The following is a 21,681-nucleotide window of genomic DNA, read 5'->3' as shown; positions in this document are numbered from 1 at the left end:
GGGGCGCGGTGCCCGGCTGCCACCGCGCCGAGGGCCGCAGCAGGTAGGGCGGGCGGGGGGCTGCGGGGCCGGCACACAAAGGGCTGTGCCGGCGGCTCCCGGCTCCCCTTCCCGGGCGCTTTGTCGGGGCCGCGGTGTGTGGGGCCGCTCGTGTGTCGTGACACGGGCGCGGCAGCCCGGAGCGGCGGCTCCCGGCGCGGCAGGGAGGCGGCCGGGGCCGTGAGGGCTGGCCCCGTCCCGGCGGAGGTCACTCATCCCCACCTGCGCGCCGCGGGGCCGCTGAGGCGGCGGTCGGGCCGGGGAGCGCCGCGCAGCCCGGGGAAAATGGAGATCTCCTTCCCCCGGTGCGCTTAGGAATGCAGCTGGGAGCCCGGGAGGTGGGTGAGGGGAAGGCGAGAGCCTGGCGTGTGCCGTGAATCCTCCTGCCTTCAGCCGGGGAGGGGAAAATGGGATGTTGTGGGAGAGGCCGCAGGAACGGTCTGTAGCAGCGACAACAAACAGGTGTGGCCGGGAGAGCGCCCGGTGGGTGCCGCACGCAGGTCGCGGCTGCCGCCCCTCCGCTGGGCACCGGCCCCCGGTGGGAATCGCAGCCTGCGCTCCTGTCCTGGGCTGGCACTGCCCTTCGGGGTTTGGACCAGCCGTGCAGCGGGGGAGGGAGGAAGGAAGGAAGGATTTGTGGGCTCGCAACTTACATCAGTGTGGAAGTGGGATGAGCAATAGGGAGGTTGGTCTCCTCCCTCCTAGCACTGGTGTAAGCGCTCCTGGGAATGCGCTGTGAAAGGTTGGAGGAGCCACGTTATGTCACCTCACTGATGTGCTGGTCCATACCTCTGATGATGGGGGAGGCTCAAGCTGTGCAGCAATGTGGTAGTGGTGAGGAAATGTTCTGGAAAGGAGATCTTTGTTGTTTTCTCTTTTTTCCTCTCCACCATATTTCATCATTTCATTCATTTGATTCAGCTGGATGCTTCAATTTTTTAAACAATCCTTTTTGCAGATCCTTAGTCTTACTTTGCCATGGGAATATTTCCAGGGCTGCAGAGCTCCTACACATGGGCAGCAGGTCCTGGCAGACACTTCACAACTGCTTGTTGTCACCAGAGATTTAAGATAGGAACACAAGTACACAAGGCAGCGTTGGGTCCCACGGTAGACGGAAATTTGGGAATGGTGGCTACACACTCTTGTACTTGCACACTTCATTAATAGCTAACTGTGTCTTGTGGGTTTTTTGTGTTTAGGATGTATAAAGGTTAAGTGCCAAGCGCCAAAATGAGCGTGACTTCGTGGTTCTTGGTGAGCAGCACTGGCATTCGCCATCGGCTCCCTCGGGAGATGATATTTGTTGGAAGAGATGACTGTGAACTGATGCTCCAGGTAACATGGCTTTGTTTTTTTTGTGTAATTATTTCTTCTGAAGATGCCGTAGATATGTATGTAATGCTGGGGATCTGTAGAGATGTTTGATGCTTTCAAGTGACACCTTTTAAAAGGAACTTCCTCTTTTTATCCTGAGTCTGTGTTTCCCCTGAAGACTTCATGTTTGTGACAGCGCGAGTGAGGTTTTCAAATTGCCATGTCATCAGATGGATAGGATCCGTAGGGGTGGGAGATTAATCAAATAGATTAACTGTCTTGATGCTACTAGAAGCAGTAAACAAAGACATACCATTCTGTCCTGATCTGTGATTATGCTTGCTGGCTTTTTTAGCTTTTAACACATGCGCTGTTTACATGTGATTTGAATGCAGGCAGGGTTTTTTGTTTACCTGGTTTTCCCTTTAAGTGTGATTAAATTATTTATGCAGGTATTTCTCAGGTGTTTTTATCATGGTAGAAAACGCTGATGTTTAGCAGAGGAAAACTGTTTTGGTAGGCTGAGTAGGCTGGTGACCTCTTCCCAGAGTAATTGTGTTACTTGGGCAAACTTTCAGCTTCTGTTAGTACTTTCCATACCAGCATGTGTCTCTGCTGGACCTAATCCAGCATGTCTGAAGTGTTGACTGTGGTCTGATGTTTGACAGCATAATGTAGTAGATGTCACTCCAGACGAATGGAGCTGGAATCTTGCAAAGAGCTTTTGACAGGAGCACTTTAGCTCAGGAATTTGCAGAAGCTCAGAATTAAGTTAGTGATTCTGAAAGACCCACACCATAAGTACTTAAGTGCACAAAAAATGTTCTGTTGCACCTGCCTGTCCCCCTTTTGCCCCTTTGTGAAGGTGGCAAACGTTCCTGTTGGTGGCAAAATTAGGAAGCTGCCTGCACAATGGAGACACCCTCCTCATAATTTCCACTGCTGACCTGATCACAGGTATGTCCTAAATGCTGTGCTGGTGATCTACTGAGGAGGCTGCATTTGTAGTTGCTGCAGGGATTTTGTATTGTATGTTAGTAGGAGGTCTGTTTAGAGAGGTAGAAGTTCTTGTATGAGGTGTACTTGAAGGGCAAGGTGCTGTCTAGCTGTAATAAAATGTCAGTGTCCACAAGAGGAGAGCTTGCAGTGTTTGTCCTGCTCTGCCTGGTGGCAGTGAGGGGCACGGCTGTGCTGCAGTGGTAGAGTTGGGAGCTTCTGTTCCACAGCAGATCATTTGTTTGGGTTCTCCCATGAATCACACTATCTCTTATTTCATGTTTCTACATGCCTGGCTGATGAGGCATGTAAAGGTGAGACATTAAAAATGTCCTGATATTTGCTCTATATCTGCATTTGGCTGCTCAGGAACCTGATTGGCATCTTCTCTCATGGCTTGGAGGGAGAAAACACAGTGGCCCTGGTTTCCAGGAATGGACTGAGTTTTAGGCTGCCCATCTTAATATCTTATGAAGAAACTTGAGGGTCGTTGTGCATTTTTCTTAGCTTTCAGTACTGTGACAGTCATGTCTCAAGCTGTGCACTCTAAAATAAAAGTACCCAAATACCTGTTATGCTTAAAATGCCCAGCTTGTTTCTCTGGTTGCTTATGGGGTTAACTGGATGTCATGGATTGTGAGCCTCTCCATACCAACCAGAGTATTTCATGCTTCTTTGCAAGCCTGAGCTGGTTTGTCAGTGTTGCTTGTGGAGTACCCAGCCTTGTGAGGCTCTTCATTTGCCATGCACTTTTCTACAAGGTAAATTAATCGAGATTCCTGGAGGAGCCAGGAATATCTGTTGTGTCTGGGGGCTCATAGGTGGTGGGTGGTATTAAAAGAGGTTTCCATTATTTCACAAGAGTGAAGGCTCTGGATTGTCTATAAAAGCCAGCAGCTTGTGTTCATGGGGTGAGCTACATGTGACCCTTTATAAACATACTGGTCTGCTATCTTCAGTAATAAAGCTTTTTCTAGGCTCACATGTAAGGTCTTGTTTTGAACAGCACAGCACATTCTTTTCCTAGCCATTTGCTTATGAAGATGTTTTCCAGAGCTACCTGGGGCTCCAAATGAGATGTTTGTAGTAAGACTGAGTGCAGAAGAGAAACTGTGAGCAGAGAGACTTCATATCCAAGCAGAACTGTATGTGAGCAGATGGAGGATGAGGTCTAAAAATAGACTTTTTCCCTTCTGTGACTGTCCATGTCACAAAATCGTTGTGCAGACTGGCACAATCATTTGTCTTGGGGGAAGCTTAAGAAGCAGGGCAGTTATCAGAGCAGATGGACAGAGCTCTTGTGGCAGTTGTTTGCACCTTGTAGTATTTCTGTGGTGCTGACCCTGAAACTGTATATTCAGTGCATGGTTATTTTCCATATATGTTTCAAGATACTGGCATTTAATCCTTTAAAGTGCACAGCTGGGAACAGACTGGCAGTGACTGGGTGACCTGGTCAGTGTTTTTTCATCTCTAAGGCTCTTACTGCTTATTGATTTCATCGTGATGTGGTTTGTGGTTCCCTGTTGAGACCATGTGTAACGTGGTGCTCAGACATACAACACAGAGACAATTCTTGTCCTGGAGACCTGCAGTCTTGCCTTTTTCATTTTACTATTTTAGGAGTGTCTTGTCTATTGATATTTTCTTGGAATGTGCTGTCTCAAGGTGTCAGATCTCTAAACAGCAAAAAAGGATGGATTTGTCACCAAACAATTAAACTTTAGTTATGTCTGGTTTTCTTATTTCCTAATATAAGTAGTGGATTTGCTTTCTGATTAAGAGGTGAAGAAACCCAAAGTCTTTAATCTTAAAGTAGGTCTCATAGTGGGGAAACATAATCTACCTTGATATCTTCTATACCTACTAAGAGGATTAGAAATATTTTAAATGTTTTTGCAGGCCTCTAAATCTTCTAGTACAAGTAAATGCTAGATTTACATTGGTTTGAATGTGAATGCATGGGTGAAAATGCCATGGAGTGTAGCTGTAGCTTGGCATGCAGTGTTGCTACCAGAGCCAAGGGCTCAGTTCTGCCCTTTTTCTAAGAAAAATGCTTGATTTCTTCAACAGCCTTGCTGCTTCCTTCAGGTGACAGTCAACAAACTGCAGGAGTGTGGAAATCTGGACCTTCACTAACTTGCACTGGTGTGGATTTTTAATGTGAAATGTGGGGCTGGTAGGAAGTTATGGTCTGAAAAGATCTGCTCTTTTTTTTAAAATCAAAAATAAAAGAATTTTGGGACTATCCTGAAGAAAATAATTTTTCCCTCCCCCCAACATTCTTCTTTTGGGAAATGCAGCTGCCATTTTTATCAGCTTTGATCACTTGCTTAATGTGATGGGTACTCAGGGGACAAATATTTTGCAAATTCAAAAATTGCACTTAACCATTAAAACATTCCCTGCTGCTCCAACAAAACATTTTTTTTGCATTTTTGCTAAATGTAAATATTTACAGAATGGAAAGCAGTGTCATGATTTCCTTGTTTTTGTTTGAGAGTGATGTTTACTGGAAAATTTGGGAAATAGAGATGTTTAACCAGTGCTCCCCTGATTATTTCCGTCCCTTTAGAGTGATTTTCTGGGCATGTGAGTTTGTAGATGAGTGTGGGTTGCAGCAGGAGTAGGTGCAGGCAGCATGGTGCTTTCTCTTTTATGCCTTTATCCTGTATTCCTTTTGAGACAGCCTGACATTTCCTATCGGGAGACACTGTTTGCAATTGCTTACAACTCTGCTAAACTTTGGAGCTGTTTGGGATGGGAGTTTATTTTCCAGGCATCTGTTTCATGCAGTGTGTTCTGGATGCAATCATTTATCTCCCTTCTTTGGTCTTTGCTGTGAGCAACTCTGAGAAAAATGCTGTTTTCTTCAGGCCAATTATTTAAAAGTATATTTAGCCTGGTCTTTAAAGTCCTGGCATTGTAGTAGAGCTGGGTCAGTGAAGATTTTCAAGAGTGAATGACTAGGTTGGAGGTGGTGGGTTTTGGGTTTTTTTTGCCCACACTCAGCGGCTTTGACCAAGTTCTAAGCCTTTGAATAAAATCTGGAGTTGGAATGTGGTCAGCAGGGACTTATTTGATAGTATTCCCTTAAGTAATTTCATCTGGGAGTGAGCTTGGCAAAGGGATGGAGTGGAGAAGTGTCAGAGGTCAGGCAGAGAGGAGCTGGGGGCAGGTATCCACAAGGCTGGGGTGTAGATGTGACAGCAGATGTAGATGTGCTGGATTAGATCAGGGTACACCTAACCTGGCATCCTGACTCAGTGGTCAAAGCAGCTGTCAAGGAAAGGGCAAGAACAAGCCAAGAGTGCAATGATACTTCCAGAATGCTTGTTCAACCTCTTCACCTGTGTTTCAGGAAGCCACAGGTCAGGTCTTTGTGTGTAGTGGTTGGATTTCTACTCTATAGAGCTTCACTGCTTCACCAAGTGATGAAGATTTGGCCAGGTGAGGAGGTACAATGAGGATTCTGTTTGTGCAGAGTGAGAGGAGGAGCAGCAGGGCTTGGAAAAGTGGAGAGGGTGTTGCACATAGGGCAGAAGCCACTCGGTGTGGGCAAAACGGGCATTACAGGATGTGGCTGCTGAGCAGCATTGCCCTTAGGCCTGAGATGGGTCAAGACTTGCTATTTATTATTCTGGTGTCAGAAGAGAGCTGCGAAAGCTCCTAGCCAAGCATCTGTCACTGGTCCAGATGGGACTACGCATGCTGCTTATGATACAATTAGTCAGTTCAAGTGGTAGGGCCTTGTGAGCTGAACGTACAAGTTCATTCTTCTGGTGAATCACACAAAGGTAACAATACTGCATTTCCATCTTTTTAGCTTGCTTTGTTAAAAAGACAGGGAATTCCAAGCATCCTAGGCACCGAAGGAGTATTCTTATGGCTGCTAAGTCAAGTGTTTATAACTGCAGAGCAGTTACAACACACAACGAGGCTGCTGAAGGCTGCCTGTGTAATCCTGCCTCTGCCCCTGTGTACACAGGCATGAAGATGCAATCTGTTATTGTGTTGTTCCTGGGTATTTTTCCCCGCAGGATCTGTTCTGTGTCTGGTATGCAGGGTGCACGGCGTGCTCCACAAATAATAGAGTGCAAAGATGAGCCCTGCCTGTGTGTGTGACATCTGGTCAAATTAAGGTTTCATTGACCTGATGTATCCTGCCTTCCCTGGGCCATACTTGATAATACCATGTCTCTCCTGTGTTGTTTAGTAAGTGCACACATAAACAAGTGTGAATAGGTGTGGTGTGGGCTGTCTACAGTGTTATGCTGGGAAGAAGCAGATGGAGAGAACTTGGTAGATGATCTTTTTCCTGGTCCTTCTAGATGGATTCACTACAGTGCAGAAATTATATCCCTCCATTGCTCTTGTATTTCCAGCACTGGGAGCTCCCAGAAGAAGCCATGAGGAGTCTGTGCTGGTTTTTGTGTCTGGACCTCCTTCCCCATGGCAGTGTAGGGTTGAAGTGGGAAGCTGTAGTCAGGACAGGGAGATGCCCCACGTGTGCTGTTTCTCTGCAATTATCTGGAGGGTGTGAACAAGCACCTAAGTTAGTCCCTGGGTTTTGGGAATTGGCAGGAGTTATTCATTAGGTGTTGCAAAGGAAGTGTCTTGCAGAAGGGAATGGATCTAGCCTTGGGAAGGTGCTGCTTTTTGACAGGGAGTGTTTCCAGGTGCTGGGACAGCAGCTGTGGGAGGAAGGATGCACATCCTGTATTTCCAGGCCTGGAGTTGTTTTTTTGGCTCTTCCTTGTCCCATTGTGTTCTGTTAATGTGCAGTTGATGGGAGGAGGTTAGATGCCTGATGGCATGTGGGTGTAGGAGGCTGGAGGCATAGCAAGACTGGCAGACCTGGGAGGGGAGTTCATTGCTGGAGGCAGGGTAGGGAGAGAGGTGGTGGTGGCACTGAAGGCAGGTGGTTATTAGGGTTGAGAGGGCTTCATGCAGCTGGCAAGGTGCTGGAAGCTTGGACTGCCAAGGTGGGGTTTGTCCCACTCAAGTGGGCAGAGAAAAAAGGGAGATGTATCTTCTTTATACGAGATCCTGATCCAGGCAGTAGCAGCTCAGCTGCACTATAAAAATTCAGGCTTGTGTCCCACCTAAAATGATGCTTTTCCGTTCCTCCTGGGTGGCCATGTAAAACAAAGGGAAAGCCAGTGCATCTGTGGGCAGCATGCTCCCTGTGGTCAGGATCTGACCCTGGGTCATTTGAACCAGTTCACTTTGGGAATAGGGAACCAGCGAGCAAAAACCATTTTACCCCAAAATAACGGGTTAAGTTTTTATGGGAACCGTGCCAGCCTCAATCCCTTTGCCAAGCTGTGGGGATTACAGTTTCATTTTCCTGGGGGATTTCTCTCTTTTGTTCAGTGCCTTATTTTTTGCTTGAGTACTCAGGCCCTGGTTCAGCCACAGATCTGCAAAGCCCACGATTTTGGCTGCAGCAGAGCTAAGGGCAGGAGCCTCTGCAGCCTGGGAGCTGTAGAGAGAGTCCAGCCCCAGGATGAGGTGGCTACACTTGCTGAAGAGATTTGTCTGCTTAGGCAGAGTCATTAGAAGCTGGCAGTACCTGCCCCTGGGAGCCATCAGGCTGCCACAGGGGTGGCACACTTGCAACCAGCCTGGGGCAGGATGGAGCATTCACTGATATTCTGGAAAAGTACTGGAGTGCACACAACGCTGTGAAATGCTTTGTGGTGAAAGAGAAGGGCCCAGTGTTCACATCTGTCATTAAATGTTATCCAGCATATGTTTGCTTTTGAGGAGCAAAATTCACATTTCAGGCCAGAATGCCTGGAAATGGATTTTTGTTGTTATTCCTTTTTTGTTGGGTGGTTTGGTGTTTTGGGGGTTTTTTTGGCTTTGTTTTGTTTTTTAATTTAATTTTGTCTGTCTCCATTCTAAAGTGGGACACCAGCAGTGGTTTGTATTTCCTTACTGGGACACTTGTGCAGAGCACAGTACTGGCAGAAATGTAACCTGTTCACTATGGAAAGTATTTGAGCAACTGTTTTATTGCATGCTGCCACCAGAACACTGCAGTTATTTTGTGCCAGAAGTGCACAGCAGACTGCAGTGAGGAACAGGGAAACTGCTCATGTTTGTTTATTTTATCTCCAGTGCCACAATGCCTCGCGGCACTGGCAGGGCTGAGGTCCAAATCTCAACCCCAACCGGTAGGTTTTCACCCATGGTAATTCTCCTGAGAAAAAAGTGGCATCTGTATCTGCACAGACAGCTGAGCTGCGTCTGCTCCCCGGCCCTGTGGGGAAACGCAGGCTGTCTGGCTGTATTTCTCCTCCTGCCTTCCTAAGCAGGTCTTTTTGCCTTGTGGATTTTGCTTGGCGTCTCTGCAGCTCATGCTTTCATCCTGAGATCCCTGTTCTCTGGATCAGACCCTTCACCAAACACAAAGCTGTAGGGTATTCAGTACACGTAGCCACAGTGTGATTTGTGCCCCTGTGGAGATTCCTGCAAGCTTTTGAAGCTGATTTTGCTGATTTGATGATGTGTGCAGTTTTGAGAATGACAAGTGAGCTGCCTGGTTACATGGCTGATTGGAAACTGGTGATCCAAGGTGTTGGTACCACAGTGGGACTGGCAGACCCCCAGGTACCATTCCTGTGTTTCGTAGTATTTTCTTAACATGATCGTGGAAGAAGGAAGAGCTATATATAAAGTACCTCCATCCTCAGTTATATGCTGTGTGTGCATTTTGCCTACTAGGTATTTAAAACATGATGCATGGTAGATAGTATGACAGAAAAGCAACACAACCTTATATTAGGAAGTGATTTGAATGTCTGGAAATTCCAGCCCTGGATGAGGGCTGAGTGTAGTAACAAATCAGTGTCCATGTTTTCCCTGCAGAGAAGTGTAAATATTCTTAATCAGAAAAGCACACGTGTTTTCCTGAGAGTTGTTTTCATTTGATAACAGGTCCAGTGTTGGGACATGGTGAGAATGCTATGTGCTTTCTTCATTTCCAACCTCTTGGAGTGTAGCCTTGTTTCTTGCCTGAATATCACCACTGCTTAAGAGGATATCCCCCTTCCTTCTTTTCCCCTTTTCAACCTCCCCTGATGTGCTCCAGCTCTAGTTTGGGTGTTTGGATCTCTTACCCATAGCTCAGGACTGCTGCTCCCCCCCATCACAATGCTTTTCTGGTGAAACAGATTACTTTTTGCTTTTGACATCTGGATATGGATAATTGAAGTTTCTTATTAACACTTTATTGGAAATTCTGTTGTTTTTTTTTTTTTCCTTTGGACCCCTGTGTCTACTAGTGATGGATCAGTCTTGCCTTTGCTTGTGGAGGTCATGGCTGATGGTTAAGCAAGACTCAGTATTTGGTGCATGTGTGCATTTAGGCTAGAAGTCCTCTTATATTAGTGAGTCAGTCAACTTAATTGCAGTTTTTCAATTTATAGATGCCTAGAATCTTTCCAGTGAAGCTGCAGATGGCTGGGAGCTCTGCACCTATGGGCAGCTCTGTAATGTGTTGACTCAAGCTTCTTAAATCACTTTCTGTGATTCAGCAGGTCACTCCTTAGAAACCACTGGCCTGCTGGGCTGAAGTGACTGTCCCTGGGCTCTCAGCTGTTACCAGCATGGAAACTGGTTGGTCTCCTCATGGGAGGTGGGATTGAGGGAGCCTGCTCCTCTCTGCAAGAGACAAAAGCACCATCAGCTGCTGGGTTGCTGCTGGCACTGCACACAAGAGCAGTTTATGTTAAATGTGACTGATGTTGAAATAAACCACACCTCAGTTCTCAAGAGTGACCTTTGGCAAGTCTGCATCAAAATAAATAAGGTGTGATTTTAGTTACTTTAAGTTGAGTTTCCTTGGAGACAGGCCCCTAGGAACTCCTGCTGCCAGTTCCTGTGATGTTTGCTGGCTTAACATAAACAAAACTAAGAAAATTCCTCTCTTCTCCACAAAAGCATGAAATTTCACGGAAGTGCAATCTGCATAACAGTTTGCCTTGTTCCTGATGTGCTCTCAAAGAGCTGCTGAGAGGTTGGATGAAGACTGTGGGTCAGAGTTTGCATGTTGTTTTGACTCCTTTTGCTGTAGGCTTTCTTGAACACAGCTGAAACTTCCGTAGAAAACAGGGTGGCATAAATTGGTTCCTTTGGTGACCTCTTTCTTCATTTATGGAGGGGAATATCATGTTTGCTCCCCTGAGATGACCCCCATCTCATTGGGGACCCCTGAGTGGCTGAAGTCAGCTGTTGTAGAGCACAGCAGACCAAGGGCTGTGCTCAGTTACATCAGGGTCAGATGCAGGGCAAATTGAATTTTTCGGAGACAGCTGGTTCCCAGAAATAAACTACTTTTTAAGTGACTTGTGATGCATTTAAAATCAGATACCAGACCTGCCCCAAGTTTTTGTCTGGGTTAGCTTTTTGGGCTGGAAACCTTTCTGCCCTTGGAAGGGTATGGTTTGTTCTACCTTTAGAATCTGTTAATCTTTAAATGAGCCTCCATGATGTGCTGTAAAAAGCTAAAGCAAACACTGCTGCACCAGTTAATCAGCATTCCCTTGTATCTCATTGGGAACAGTGGCATCCAGAATTTTGAGCAGCAGGGGGATCACAGGGAAGACACCACGTCTGTGCTGTGCAGGCATGGTCCCCTGTGCATGACTGTCTTTGATTCCAGTGGCATGAACACAGCACATGGATAGGGAGAGGGGATGGTCATCCCCTTCTGCTTTGTAGGTGAGGTGTGGGGAGCCCTCCAGGAGCCCTGCCCAGAGCAGTGCTCAAACAGCCAGACTGTTGTGGAGACAGACTCTGAGCTCACATCCTTCCAAAGAGTGTGAGGTGGATCAGGAACAACCCCAGCTTGTGTAGCATCAGCTGCTGTGATAGATGGAGACACAGCCTGGAGACACTCCTGTCCTCAGAGCCATATGCTGAGGTGCAGGGCTGGGGCAGTGTCCCTCAGCTGTGCTGACCTGGGCCATCCTTACCTTGCACTGCACACACCTGCCACAGCCACTTTGGTCATTGAAAATGGAACTGAGGAGCTGCATCTGGTGTGGGTAATGAGAGAGAGAAGCAGTACCTTCACTGCAAATGTTTAAGACCTGCCCTGTCTTGAGGTCAGGGGTCAGACACAAGTGTGGGGATGGCATGGGCGTAAGGGGTTTGTGTGTGCCCCTCCTGGGAGGGCTTTGCTCTGTGTTGCTTCTTATGTTTAGTGCTCAGCAGAGCAGGAGGCACAGGTGGGGTGTCAGTCATGTTATCTCTGCCTGTCCCACCTCTGTGGCTTTGGAGCAGCATCAGTTGGGCAGCAAAGCATGAAGTGCTTCCTTGGAAGTCCAGTAGCATGTGGATAACTGTATTAGTGAGGGAGCTGGAGGCCTGGGGTCACTTGCCCCTGTCCTCACTGCCTCTGCTTGGGGTGACACATCATGAATAGTGTGAGGGACGTTGCAAGGTGGAAGGGTAATCTTATGGCCAGGTATGTGCTTGCTTCATAGTGGTACTTCAGAGTTATTCTGGAGGATGTGTCTCCTGGGCTGATGGATGCTCTGCAGAGGAAGGAAATGCCGTTTCTCAGGTGTTCTGGTACTTCCCATGTGCTTGACATTGGCAGGGCCAGAAGAAATTCCTGCAAATAGTAGCAGTTTGTGTGAAAAAAGCCTCTTTTGTTTTCACCAAGGAATTGCCTGAAACAATCTTTGCCTCTGCATGCTTGCAAGAAGCCAGATAATGGCTTGCTGAGAGCGGTGCTGTGGAAACCAGTGTGTCTGTACTTGGCAGAAGGAAAGGACTTTCAGCAAGAACTTGTTGGTTGGTGCCCAGGAAGATGAGGATTAGCTGACTTGGAGGCTGGCTGGTGTCCCTGCTCTGCTAGCATGGCCTCCCCTCCCCTGGCCTGAGGTACCAGGGAGGTCTCAGTGCTGTGTGTACGTGCTGATGGAGTGACTGCTTCCAGTGTCTGCCTGAGGTCAACTGCAGCAAGGATTCAAGTTACGAGAGGCAGCAGGTCTAAAAACAGACAGTCTGGTGTCTTTATAGCTGTAACACACCATATTTCAAAATTATTCATAGATCTTGTCCTAGCACTTCTTTCAGAAGTCTGACATGATGTCTGCTCAAGTGTCACACTCTGTTTTGAAGATAAGGTGCATTCCTTGTGCATTGTGACAAAGCCGGTGGCACCAGATCACTGTCAAATTCAGTGTGCTCAAACCCAGTTTGCAACTTAAATTTTCCTGGAGTTGCTTTCTTTCTCATTCCAGGTTTACTAACCTCTCTCTAACTTGGAACACATCCTAAAATTTAAATCAATTCCAGGACATAATCCTGGGAACAGTATAAATATCTGGGAACAAGTTTGGTTTCTAACTCAAGAGAATGATTTTTTTCTCTTTGAAAAGTAGGAAGAAATGATCCCAAGTAGGAGCATCCCTAGTGTGGAGGCCATTGGCCTCAGCAGTTGAAAAATGGAGATCTTCTAGCTCATGCTGGCTCAGATCCTGGCCCCCAGGCTTTCAGTTTGACTGATTTTGTTCAGTGTGTATTGATATAACTTATTGAAATTGTGGTATAGTCTTGACAGCCTTCAGCAATTTAAAAAAAAAACTTTTCGTTTCCCCTTCTCTATGTGAAAATAGCCTATTGTCTTCAAACTCTGCGAACAACCATGGAAGCATTTACTGCTGATCCTTCCATTATTGATAGTAGTAAATAGTATTTAATCCTTCCTGCTTTCCCACTGTGTCCCCCTACCCCACATCAAGCCAGTTTAACATCTCAGTGTTGCTCTGATTGCCAGTGTCTCCTGTGCCTGACCGCTCTCACGCTCGTTGTGCTTCCATTGGCAGTCCCGCAGCGTGGATAAGCAGCACGCTGTAATCAACTATGACAAGGAGAAGGATGAGCACTGGGTGAAGGATCTCGGCAGCTTAAACGGGGTAAGTACCAAACCTCCCAGCTGGCAGGGGTGGCCTGGCGCTGTGCTGAGTCTGCAATCACTCATGTGCTCGCTGAATCCTGCTCTCAGACCCTTTTGGGTCACTGCAGCTGTTGGCATGAGTTAAGCCAAACATGCATCATTATGTGCAAGGGCTGAGGTGGAGGTCATGTAGCATCTCATCTTGGGAGGGGAAAGCTTTGGTGAATATTGTATTGCTTACTCCCTCTCTACTGGTGTCCTTGCGGAATGCTTCAGGGCTCACTAAATTATAAAGCCTCTTGCAAAAGGGGAGGAAATAAATTCAGTTTCATGTTGGGGATGTTAACTTTAAACTGGTGGAGATTCTGGAGCAGCTGTTCAGCATGAGCAGAGTGACCTTTTGGTGGTTAAATTGTCAGTGCATGGAGTGATTTATGGGATGGTGAGACATTTAATTTCATTGGGGAGAAACTACTTAAAACCATCTTTTTTTTAATAATAAAAATTGCTCTTTTGCTTGCCTTGAGCCTGGTTTGCATGAAAACCGAGGAATGCTGTGAGCACAAAAGAAGGAGCTGAGCCTGACTGAATCTTAACCCTTGTTCTGGTTCAACTTATGCAGTGGTGTTAGACACCTGAATTCTGTGGTATTTAAATACACCATTGTTGTTAAAAATGTCCAAATGTCATAGCATGCCTCTGTTTTGGTAGTTTCTTCATACAAGTGGAGCTGTTCCTCTGCTGGAGCAGGCCTGACTTAGATTCACATAATTGTCTTCCCAGTGGGGGTTTTACTGCAGCCATTGTTTCATTGTTTTGGACTTAGAAGCCCTCCACCATCACAGCCACAAAACCACAAGACGAGCCCAGAAACTTGTACAAAAACAGTGGCTAAAGCAGCCCTCAACCATTCTGCTTCTTCTGGCATCTGAACACAGCAAGAATGAGTGCTAATCCTTCTCAGCCTAATAGCTGAAGGCATGGAGCCCTGCTGAAATGGGAATATTTCCAGTAACTGGTCTGGACTCTAGCTGGATCCCTGATTCAAAAGCAATGGTATTTAACTCATGGTTGCAAGATAGCAGATGAAGAGTCTGCTAGCAAGGGAGGGAAGACTTGTACCACTAATTATTTTCTATCTGCACATGCTAAAGCATAAGAATTTACAACATTTTAATAGTAGACTTATGCTTAGAGAGTCAGTGGAGTAAAAGGGAGTTACAGCAGTGCCTGTCTTCTGCAGATGATCAAACACTTCTGTTGAAAAAGACTGTTGTGGCCAAACCAAATATTGCAAGCAAGAAACATACCTTTATTTGAAAATTGTCACAAAAATTTGTTTTCCCCCCTGAAACTAAAGAAATCACTTTTGAGTACCTTGATTTTAAATCCATTTTCAGAATTTCCTTTTACTTTTTATTTGAGTAGTCAGCAATGCATTATATGGCTTTGCTGGATAATCTAGTTCATATTAATTATCAAAGTGTTTTATATTGTTTTTATTATAATGTTCAGGTAATTCTGGTGTCTCTATTTAGAGGTTTTTGTGTTTAAGGGTAGCATTTCTATCCAGATTAAGAATTTTGCTGAAGTTACTTTATCTCAAGTAAACCTGGAGAAATAGGTAACTATCAAAATGGGTTGTTGCAGACTTTTTTGAAGAAAATTCAGCAAACCATTGTTCCTATTCAGATGTGACTGTTGTGGGGTTTTTGAATATTAAAAACTTTAATGCAAATTGGAATTCTGTGCCTTTTAACTAGCTTCGCTGTTTTTATTCTAAAATTACAGGCCTGTTTTCCAGCTCTTCTGTAAATTGCCAAGAAACTGGGGGCTGTTGTCTGCTGAGATTCTAGTTTCCTGCTCTACCATTTATTTTTCCTCTGTGGTTAATGTTAGGTCTTATCATGCATGTTTGGCTTGGCTGAGGTGAGAAGATAGAAGGAAAAGACTGTGTTGCAGTCATGAAAACATGTAAATTCATTTTCTAGTATAATTTTGTTTCCTCAGCTGCATTTGCATTAATGGCACAAAGCTCCAGCAGCAGGTTCCTGGTCTGAGAGGCTGGGTGAATCCCACCTTGCCAAGTAGGGTAACTCCTCTTGACTGCCTCAAATCCTGCTGTGGGAGTGGCTAATCCCAATCAGCACTCTGGGGCTTCTTCATCCCCTTCTTATTTTTGTTAGGCACAGGTCATTGCAACAGTACATGGGTTTATTTGTGAAAGATGTCCATGCATGCTTGATTTGATCCTCGGTTGGTCTAGGAGAATTGTTTCATAGTGGGTCCCCTCAGGAGGCACAGACATGAAAGCATTTATTCACAGTTGTGAAATACATGTCTTGCACCTTTAGAAGGATGTTAGTTTCTTTCAGCCTCAGTTAACTGCCTGGAGCATGGATAAAAGGGGTGGGTGAATTTTTGAGAGGTTTGGTTATCTCGGACAGTGTCGCCTCAGGTGTCATGGTGATGCTGCTTCAAATTTTTTTCCCATTTCCCTGTGCATTTTCATTTCCCCTTCTTCTGTGATAGACTTTGCTTGTTAAATTATTAGGCCTTGGGGCTGACACCAGTCTTGTTTGCCATCCAGCAGAAAGCTGCTTCCTAGCTCAGTAATTAAGAGCATGAGTTGCAACTGTTTGCTGGTTGAGACGGGTGTAGGAGAACCAAGAGCGTTTGAAGTTCCTAACTTCAGGCACCTCATTTACCTGCTCAAGTCGGGGACTAAAATTGCATTTGCACTTGGTGCAAAGGAAATCTCCCTAAAGGTCCCTTCGCAGCACCTTGCTTTGAAGCATAATTGGGGTGATCTGACTTGCCCATGGGAGCTGCTTGCTGGTGTTGGTTTTTCCAGGGAATTTAGCTCCTAGCTCCTGGCTTGGTGCTGGCACACTGAGTATGTGCAGTGCCATCAGCAGATGGATGTGAGTGCCCTCCAGGAGCACCATCCCTCTGAGATCCATCACCCTGATACCCTCAGTCAAACCCATTCTTTTGCTTCTCTTCTGCAGACATTTGTCAATGATGTGAGGATTCCTGACCAGAAGTACATCACCCTGAAACTCAATGATGTCATTCGCTTTGGCTACGATATCCTTTCTGGAGAGGATTGGGACTCAGGCTTTGTTTGGGTTTTATGCTGCTGGCTGCATGGAGAGGTACCAGGGATAATTGTGTCTACTGAGTAAGGAGTTTGTTTTGCCTCTTGGAGCCTTTGGATGGCTCATGAGCTTGTGTTTCTCCACCATCAACCTGATTCAGAGCACATTAATTGTGATGCCTGCTTTTTCATTGTACTTTGGATCAAGCCCTGCACTGGCAGTACTGTGGAAGTGCCTCTTCAGTCTCCTCCTAAGGAAGGATTGTGGTTTTTTCTTTTTATTTGGGAGGCAACTGTGGCGTGTACCAGCTGGGAGCAAACACAGTTCATATATTTTTGTATGAGCTAACTTTTTTTTTTTAATTCGATTTGCCTTGTTTTATTAGTCATTTCACCCAGATGCTCTCTTTCAGACAATTTTCAGGCCTTCAGCCTTCAACATTTAGCTGTGCAGCTTGTGGCCAGACCTTGACTCCGTATTGATTAAAGTTTGCCTGTGCAAATTGGTTCTGCCACAAAATGCAAGAGTAAATCTCTCTTTAGCAATAGCATGTTTCACCTCTAGCAAGGGAAGCTAGGTTGCAGTTACTGCTTTATTTACAGACCACAAATCCTGCCAGTGTCTGCTAAAACACCTTTGCTTTCATCCCTTTCCTTTTTTTATCCTGATGTGACAGTATGGCTGGCTATAAGTATAGATGTTGACATGCCTTTCTGAGCCTGAAGAGCAGTAGTGGTAAGTAGAGGCTCCTTTTGCTGTCTTTTCATGTAATCTAATACTTTTTCACTTTTTTCAGTTGCTTCTATCTGCCAAACTTTGCCCACTCAAGCTGAATTTAGAAGTAGCAAGTGTCTTCTCCAGTTTTGTTTTTTCTATTTTCTTTTCTGGGGAGATGTCAATTAAAGCAGTCCAGACATTTCTGAGAATAGAGGCAGAGACTGTTTTACCATTTAGTGGAGGAAATGTTTGGCTGGAAAACTCTTGTGCATCCTTGACCCCAAGGGCACATTCTTCCGCCTTTTGCTGTCCCCATGATAATCCATTTGTGCTTGGCCATGCTTCAGCCCTTGAAATACTCCAAACCTTTAACCTTGCTGGTCTTCCAGGGATCTGGTACTTCAGCTCTCAGCAGTGACAGTGCAGGAGCATTTACTGTTGCAACCAGGATTGCTTGAACTTGTGTGTGCCATCCTGGATCTGCAGGAAAAGAGGGTTTTCTGGGCCATGGATCATAATTTGGGTCTTGGTCACTCTCCTCTGGGATCTTGTCATTAAAGGTGGTGTCTTGCTGCACATGTGATGAAATTTGTTACAGGCAACTTCAGTTTAAGCTTTTCTTGACTTTGCAAATTTTTTTTTTTTTAATGTAGCTGCTTGTGTATGTTCTGGTCTCTTGGTGTGTGAGGAAATGCACAGAAGATTTGCTGTGAACTCCAGTCCTGGGAAGGCAAAAATTAGTGCCTGGAGCATGGGTGGGTTTTAATGGCTGCAATACCAGTTTAAACTTCTTGCAGAAAGCAATTTTCAGCAATGAGCAGCTGAGTTTAAGTATTTAGTCCTGCAGCCCTTTCATGGATATTCAAGTGAAATTAATGGTTATACTTTTGAGTTGTGGAATTTATTGTCCTCAACAGGAAAATTGTAAAGAATGTAGGTTTTAGAGTAATCTTCATAAGATGTACTTTACCTGTGGCAGCTCTAAGGTCTTTGCTTTGCTGCTTCAGTGCCACTGTTTAGCAGAGCTTTCTGTGCACACTGCAGCCAGCTTGGTGTGGATGGCAGCATCTCCTGAGGGCTTGGAGTAACTGTGTCCCGTTGCATGAGAGCATTTCTCTTTTCCATTTACAGTTTCACTTACAGGCTGTGCAGAGTTTCCCTGCTAGGCCAGTATCACTGGGTTTATTTTTAGTCTAACATTTTCTATCTTTCCTTTTTCCTCCTCTTTGCTTTCTGGTGTGCTGATTGGGTTATTCATGGTGACATTCCAGATGCCAGCTTTTTTTTTTTTTTTTTAATACAGCATTGCTGAGGATTATTGCCTGGGCTCAACCATGTGAATGCCTCCCTTCCTAAGAGGTCACAGCAGCTCATGACCTGATTTACTTTTCATCTAGAAAACTGCAGTGACTGAAAGGCCTTGCCAGGGTGAGAGAGCACCATAGTCCCAAGCATTTGAGCAAGGAGCTGAACTCTGCTGCTCCCTTACCCAGCACGTGAGACTGGCCCCTCTTGGGCAGGATGCTGAGTGGTCTGCCTGAAGCCACCAGCCAGGTGGAGAGGATCAGGGTGTGAGCTGAGCTGGGGCTCTGGTTGCTCCCCCAGGTCCTGCAGAGAGTTGCTGGTGCTCCTCCAGGCTTCTCCTGCTCGGGTCCCCATGTCTGCTGACCCTCAGCTGTACTGGATCTGCCCAGCAAATGTGATTGTGCACAACAAAGACCATGCTGGGCTGCAGCACAGGCAACTTTTACTACCCTGTGTATTTTAAGACTTTCTGTTTTTATGATCCTGTTTTCTTTCTGTGACTAAATGCTAAATTTCTTTGTCCATTAAATTCCTTCATATTTTCCTTAATGAATTTTCTGTACATTCGAATATGTATGTCCTGGAACAAATACAACACAAAGTCCCAGAAGAAGCATTAAAGGTAAGAATGGCTGGGTGTAGTGCACTTAAAAAAACCAAACAAACAAACAAAAAAAACTTTAAGTACTCTAGTGATGGTCAAGCAGAGTGAAATATTGAAACACTCTTGGGCTCTCCTTGGATTTGGAGTTAATGAAACCCTCCTTTGAGGGGAGATACATTTCCCAGTTATCTCAACTCTGATCTCCTATCCCTGTGCTAACATGTAGATCAAGTTCTGTATGTTTCATCACTGCCAAGAAAAAAAGGTTACTTAAAGCTGTAACATGTTAAAGAATAACCAGCACATAAACTTGTGGGTGAAGCACAGCAGAACTTTTTTCTTCCCAGAAGTGGAGCACAGATGTCTTTTTCTGAGCATGGTGACTTATGCCAGCTCCACCACACCTCCTCAGTCAGGCTGAAGTTTGCTTAATTTATTCATGTGTACCATCTCATTTTTTGCCTTCAAGCTCCCAATTTTTACTTACTGAGCAGTCAGTCCTCTTAGGAGTGAAGTGTTTTTTAAACATTGTTCTGTAGCAGGTAAGAAATATTCAAGCATCCCCTTACCTAAGGCAGAAAAGCAACCCCCTCTGGGCAAGAAAGGTTCAGCTCTGTTCAGCTCTGGGACTAGGCTATCAGTGCCATGCATCAGCCCTTGGCTAGCAGATACTGCCTTCCTAGCCCTGGTTCCGTGTTTAGGGCTTGGTGAGAATTGGGCTGGAATTGGGCAAATGATTCATTGAGCTTACTTAGGGGTAATCTGGATGGCTTCACCCATTTATTAATTTACTTGTAATAAACTGGCTTCTGAATAACTCATTTACTGAGTTAATATGGAACCTGTTTTAAGGTAGAATGACTTTCCTAGCTGGGTAGAGGGTTTGGAAAAAATAATTAAAATAGATTCCAATTGCCTTTGCTGGAAAACTGAGATAATGCAGATGAGCACCCTGAAATAATTTATAATGTTCCTTTAAGAACAAAGGGGATTTCAGGATTTGAATCCTGAGTGGAGAATGGCCTGAGCTCTGATTCTCCTCAGTCTATTTTTTAAAGGATTTTCTAATTAGTTGTTTTGCACAGCTAAGTCACAGTGACCTTCTTGTGTACTAGAATTGTCACTTAATGGCTTCCAGGTGGGGTACTTCTCCTGTTCTGTAGCTTCTTCTCAGGTGTGCATGCTTTTTGTTGAAGGACACAGCTGCAGTGGAGTTTTGGGTGATCTGTTGGTGGGGAAGAGGGGTTCACTGCTGCTTGTGTCTCTGCAGCATGAGAAGTACACCAGCCAACTGCAGATGAACTACAAAGGCACGGCCACGAAGAGGGCGGAGCAGCCCATGGAGCACGGTGTCTACACAGAGTCCCCACAAGCAAAGCTGGAGAAAGGAGAGAGGAAAGCAATTACAGGTACCTGCTTGGGAACCAGTTCATCTGGATTCTGAACAAAGTGCAGCTTGAGCCCTGTGCTGGGTTATAATTCTGACAGTAAAGTCTTGTGAGTTGCATTTGGGAGCAGTTCTGAAAGGATCATCTTTCTAAACTCCTGGAGTATTCCAGACTGGGTTTTTGGAGATTCAGCCTCCAAAAAAAATCAGCTGGTGTGATGGCTCCTACATGCGTTGTCGCTGTGTGTGTTCTGGAAAACCTGTGGGCAGAGCAGGTTTGGTAAGTTTTCTGGCACCTGTCTGGTCTATTTTTAATTTCCTAATCGTGAGCTGGTGTTTGAACAGAGAGGGTGACTCAGAGTAGAAAATGTATAGCTGCTGTGGCATGGTGCTGGCAGGCAAAGAAGCAGCAAGCCATTTCTTTCACAAAGCCCTGGATGGTTTTAAATGGCTGTACTTCCTAATGTGCCAGTATGTGGGATTGAAATCGGCTGCCAAACTGGGAGTTGTTTGCTTTAGGTTTGCTGCTCCCCAGCTTCAAACCTTTTCTATTTGAGAAATTCCTTCCTTCTCCATTTTGTTAGCAACTGCTGCCTGCCTTTAGAGATCCTTTGTTGACCTTGGTTCCTCTGTGTTCCCCATTATGGTTTGCCAGGACCTCCCCAGCAGCCTTGTCTCACCCATTTCACCCAAATTCCTGTGTGTGCTGTCCTGACAGGTCTCTCTCCCCAGTTCTGGTCAAGTATCAGTTCATGGCTTGCTGGTGCATGGGAGGAACAAATACGGTTTTGAAGCATGCTGGTGACATGACCCCCAGTCTGAAGCCCCAAGGTCTTGTGGCTTCAGGATGGCAGAGCAACTGGAAAGTTTTAGGGTTTAGCAGGGAGAGTTGCCTACTCTCGGTTGGAGGAGGAATCAGGGAGGAAAAGGGAGGGAAGGGGATGGCAAGTAAAAGAGTGAGGTAAACATCTTGGGTGAGTTTGCCTAGAGACAGCTTTCTAGAAAAGTGTACAACTTTGGGTAAATCTGTTAAGGCTTTCTTATAACTTATTGGAGTGGGTTGATTGACCATAATTTGCCATGTATTGTCCTGATGAAAATCCCCCTAAGCTGGCACAGTGCACTAAAACAGTGAAATGTTCCTCCCTGGTCTCCTTGCAGTCTGCAGCTGTGTGGGGAAGCACATGCACCTCTGTGCCTGACTTGAATTTTTTGCACCAGAAAACCTTTCTTTGTGTTGCTTTGGCTGTGTCTGTGTTTGGGACTGAGCCTGACGAGTGTGAAGGTAAAGGGATGG

General features: G+C 45.6%; 1 protein-coding gene across 8 annotated transcripts in view; it reads left to right on the top strand.

The window, feature by feature from the left end:
• CEP170B (centrosomal protein 170B) overlaps positions 1-21,681 on the top strand; it is a 57,875-nt gene continuing 36,194 nt past the window's right edge. For 7 of the 8 annotated variants that reach the window (XM_039712647.1, XM_039712646.1, XM_039712643.1 and 4 more), the window contains exons 1-6: positions 1-43; positions 1,242-1,377; positions 13,200-13,289; positions 16,282-16,360; positions 18,957-19,015; positions 20,268-20,406. In XM_039712647.1, the coding sequence (XP_039568581.1) occupies positions 1,273-1,377; positions 13,200-13,289; positions 16,282-16,360; positions 18,957-19,015; positions 20,268-20,406 (472 nt within the window). In that variant the 5' untranslated portion in view covers positions 1-43; positions 1,242-1,272. Of the gene's footprint in view, positions 44-162; positions 378-1,241; positions 1,378-13,199; positions 13,290-16,281; positions 16,361-18,956; positions 19,016-20,267; positions 20,407-21,681 lie in introns of those variants that run through there. The other variant, XM_039712641.1, reaches the window with a different exon arrangement.

The sequence above is a fragment of the Passer montanus genome, unplaced genomic scaffold (genome assembly GCF_014805655.1).
Source record: "Passer montanus isolate IOZ18808 unplaced genomic scaffold, ASM1480565v1 scaffold27, whole genome shotgun sequence".
In the NCBI taxonomy this organism is placed as follows: domain Eukaryota; kingdom Metazoa; phylum Chordata; class Aves; order Passeriformes; family Passeridae; genus Passer; species Passer montanus.
The sequence above is the reverse complement of the archived record's forward strand: the minus strand, read 5'-3'. Positions and strand labels throughout refer to the sequence as shown.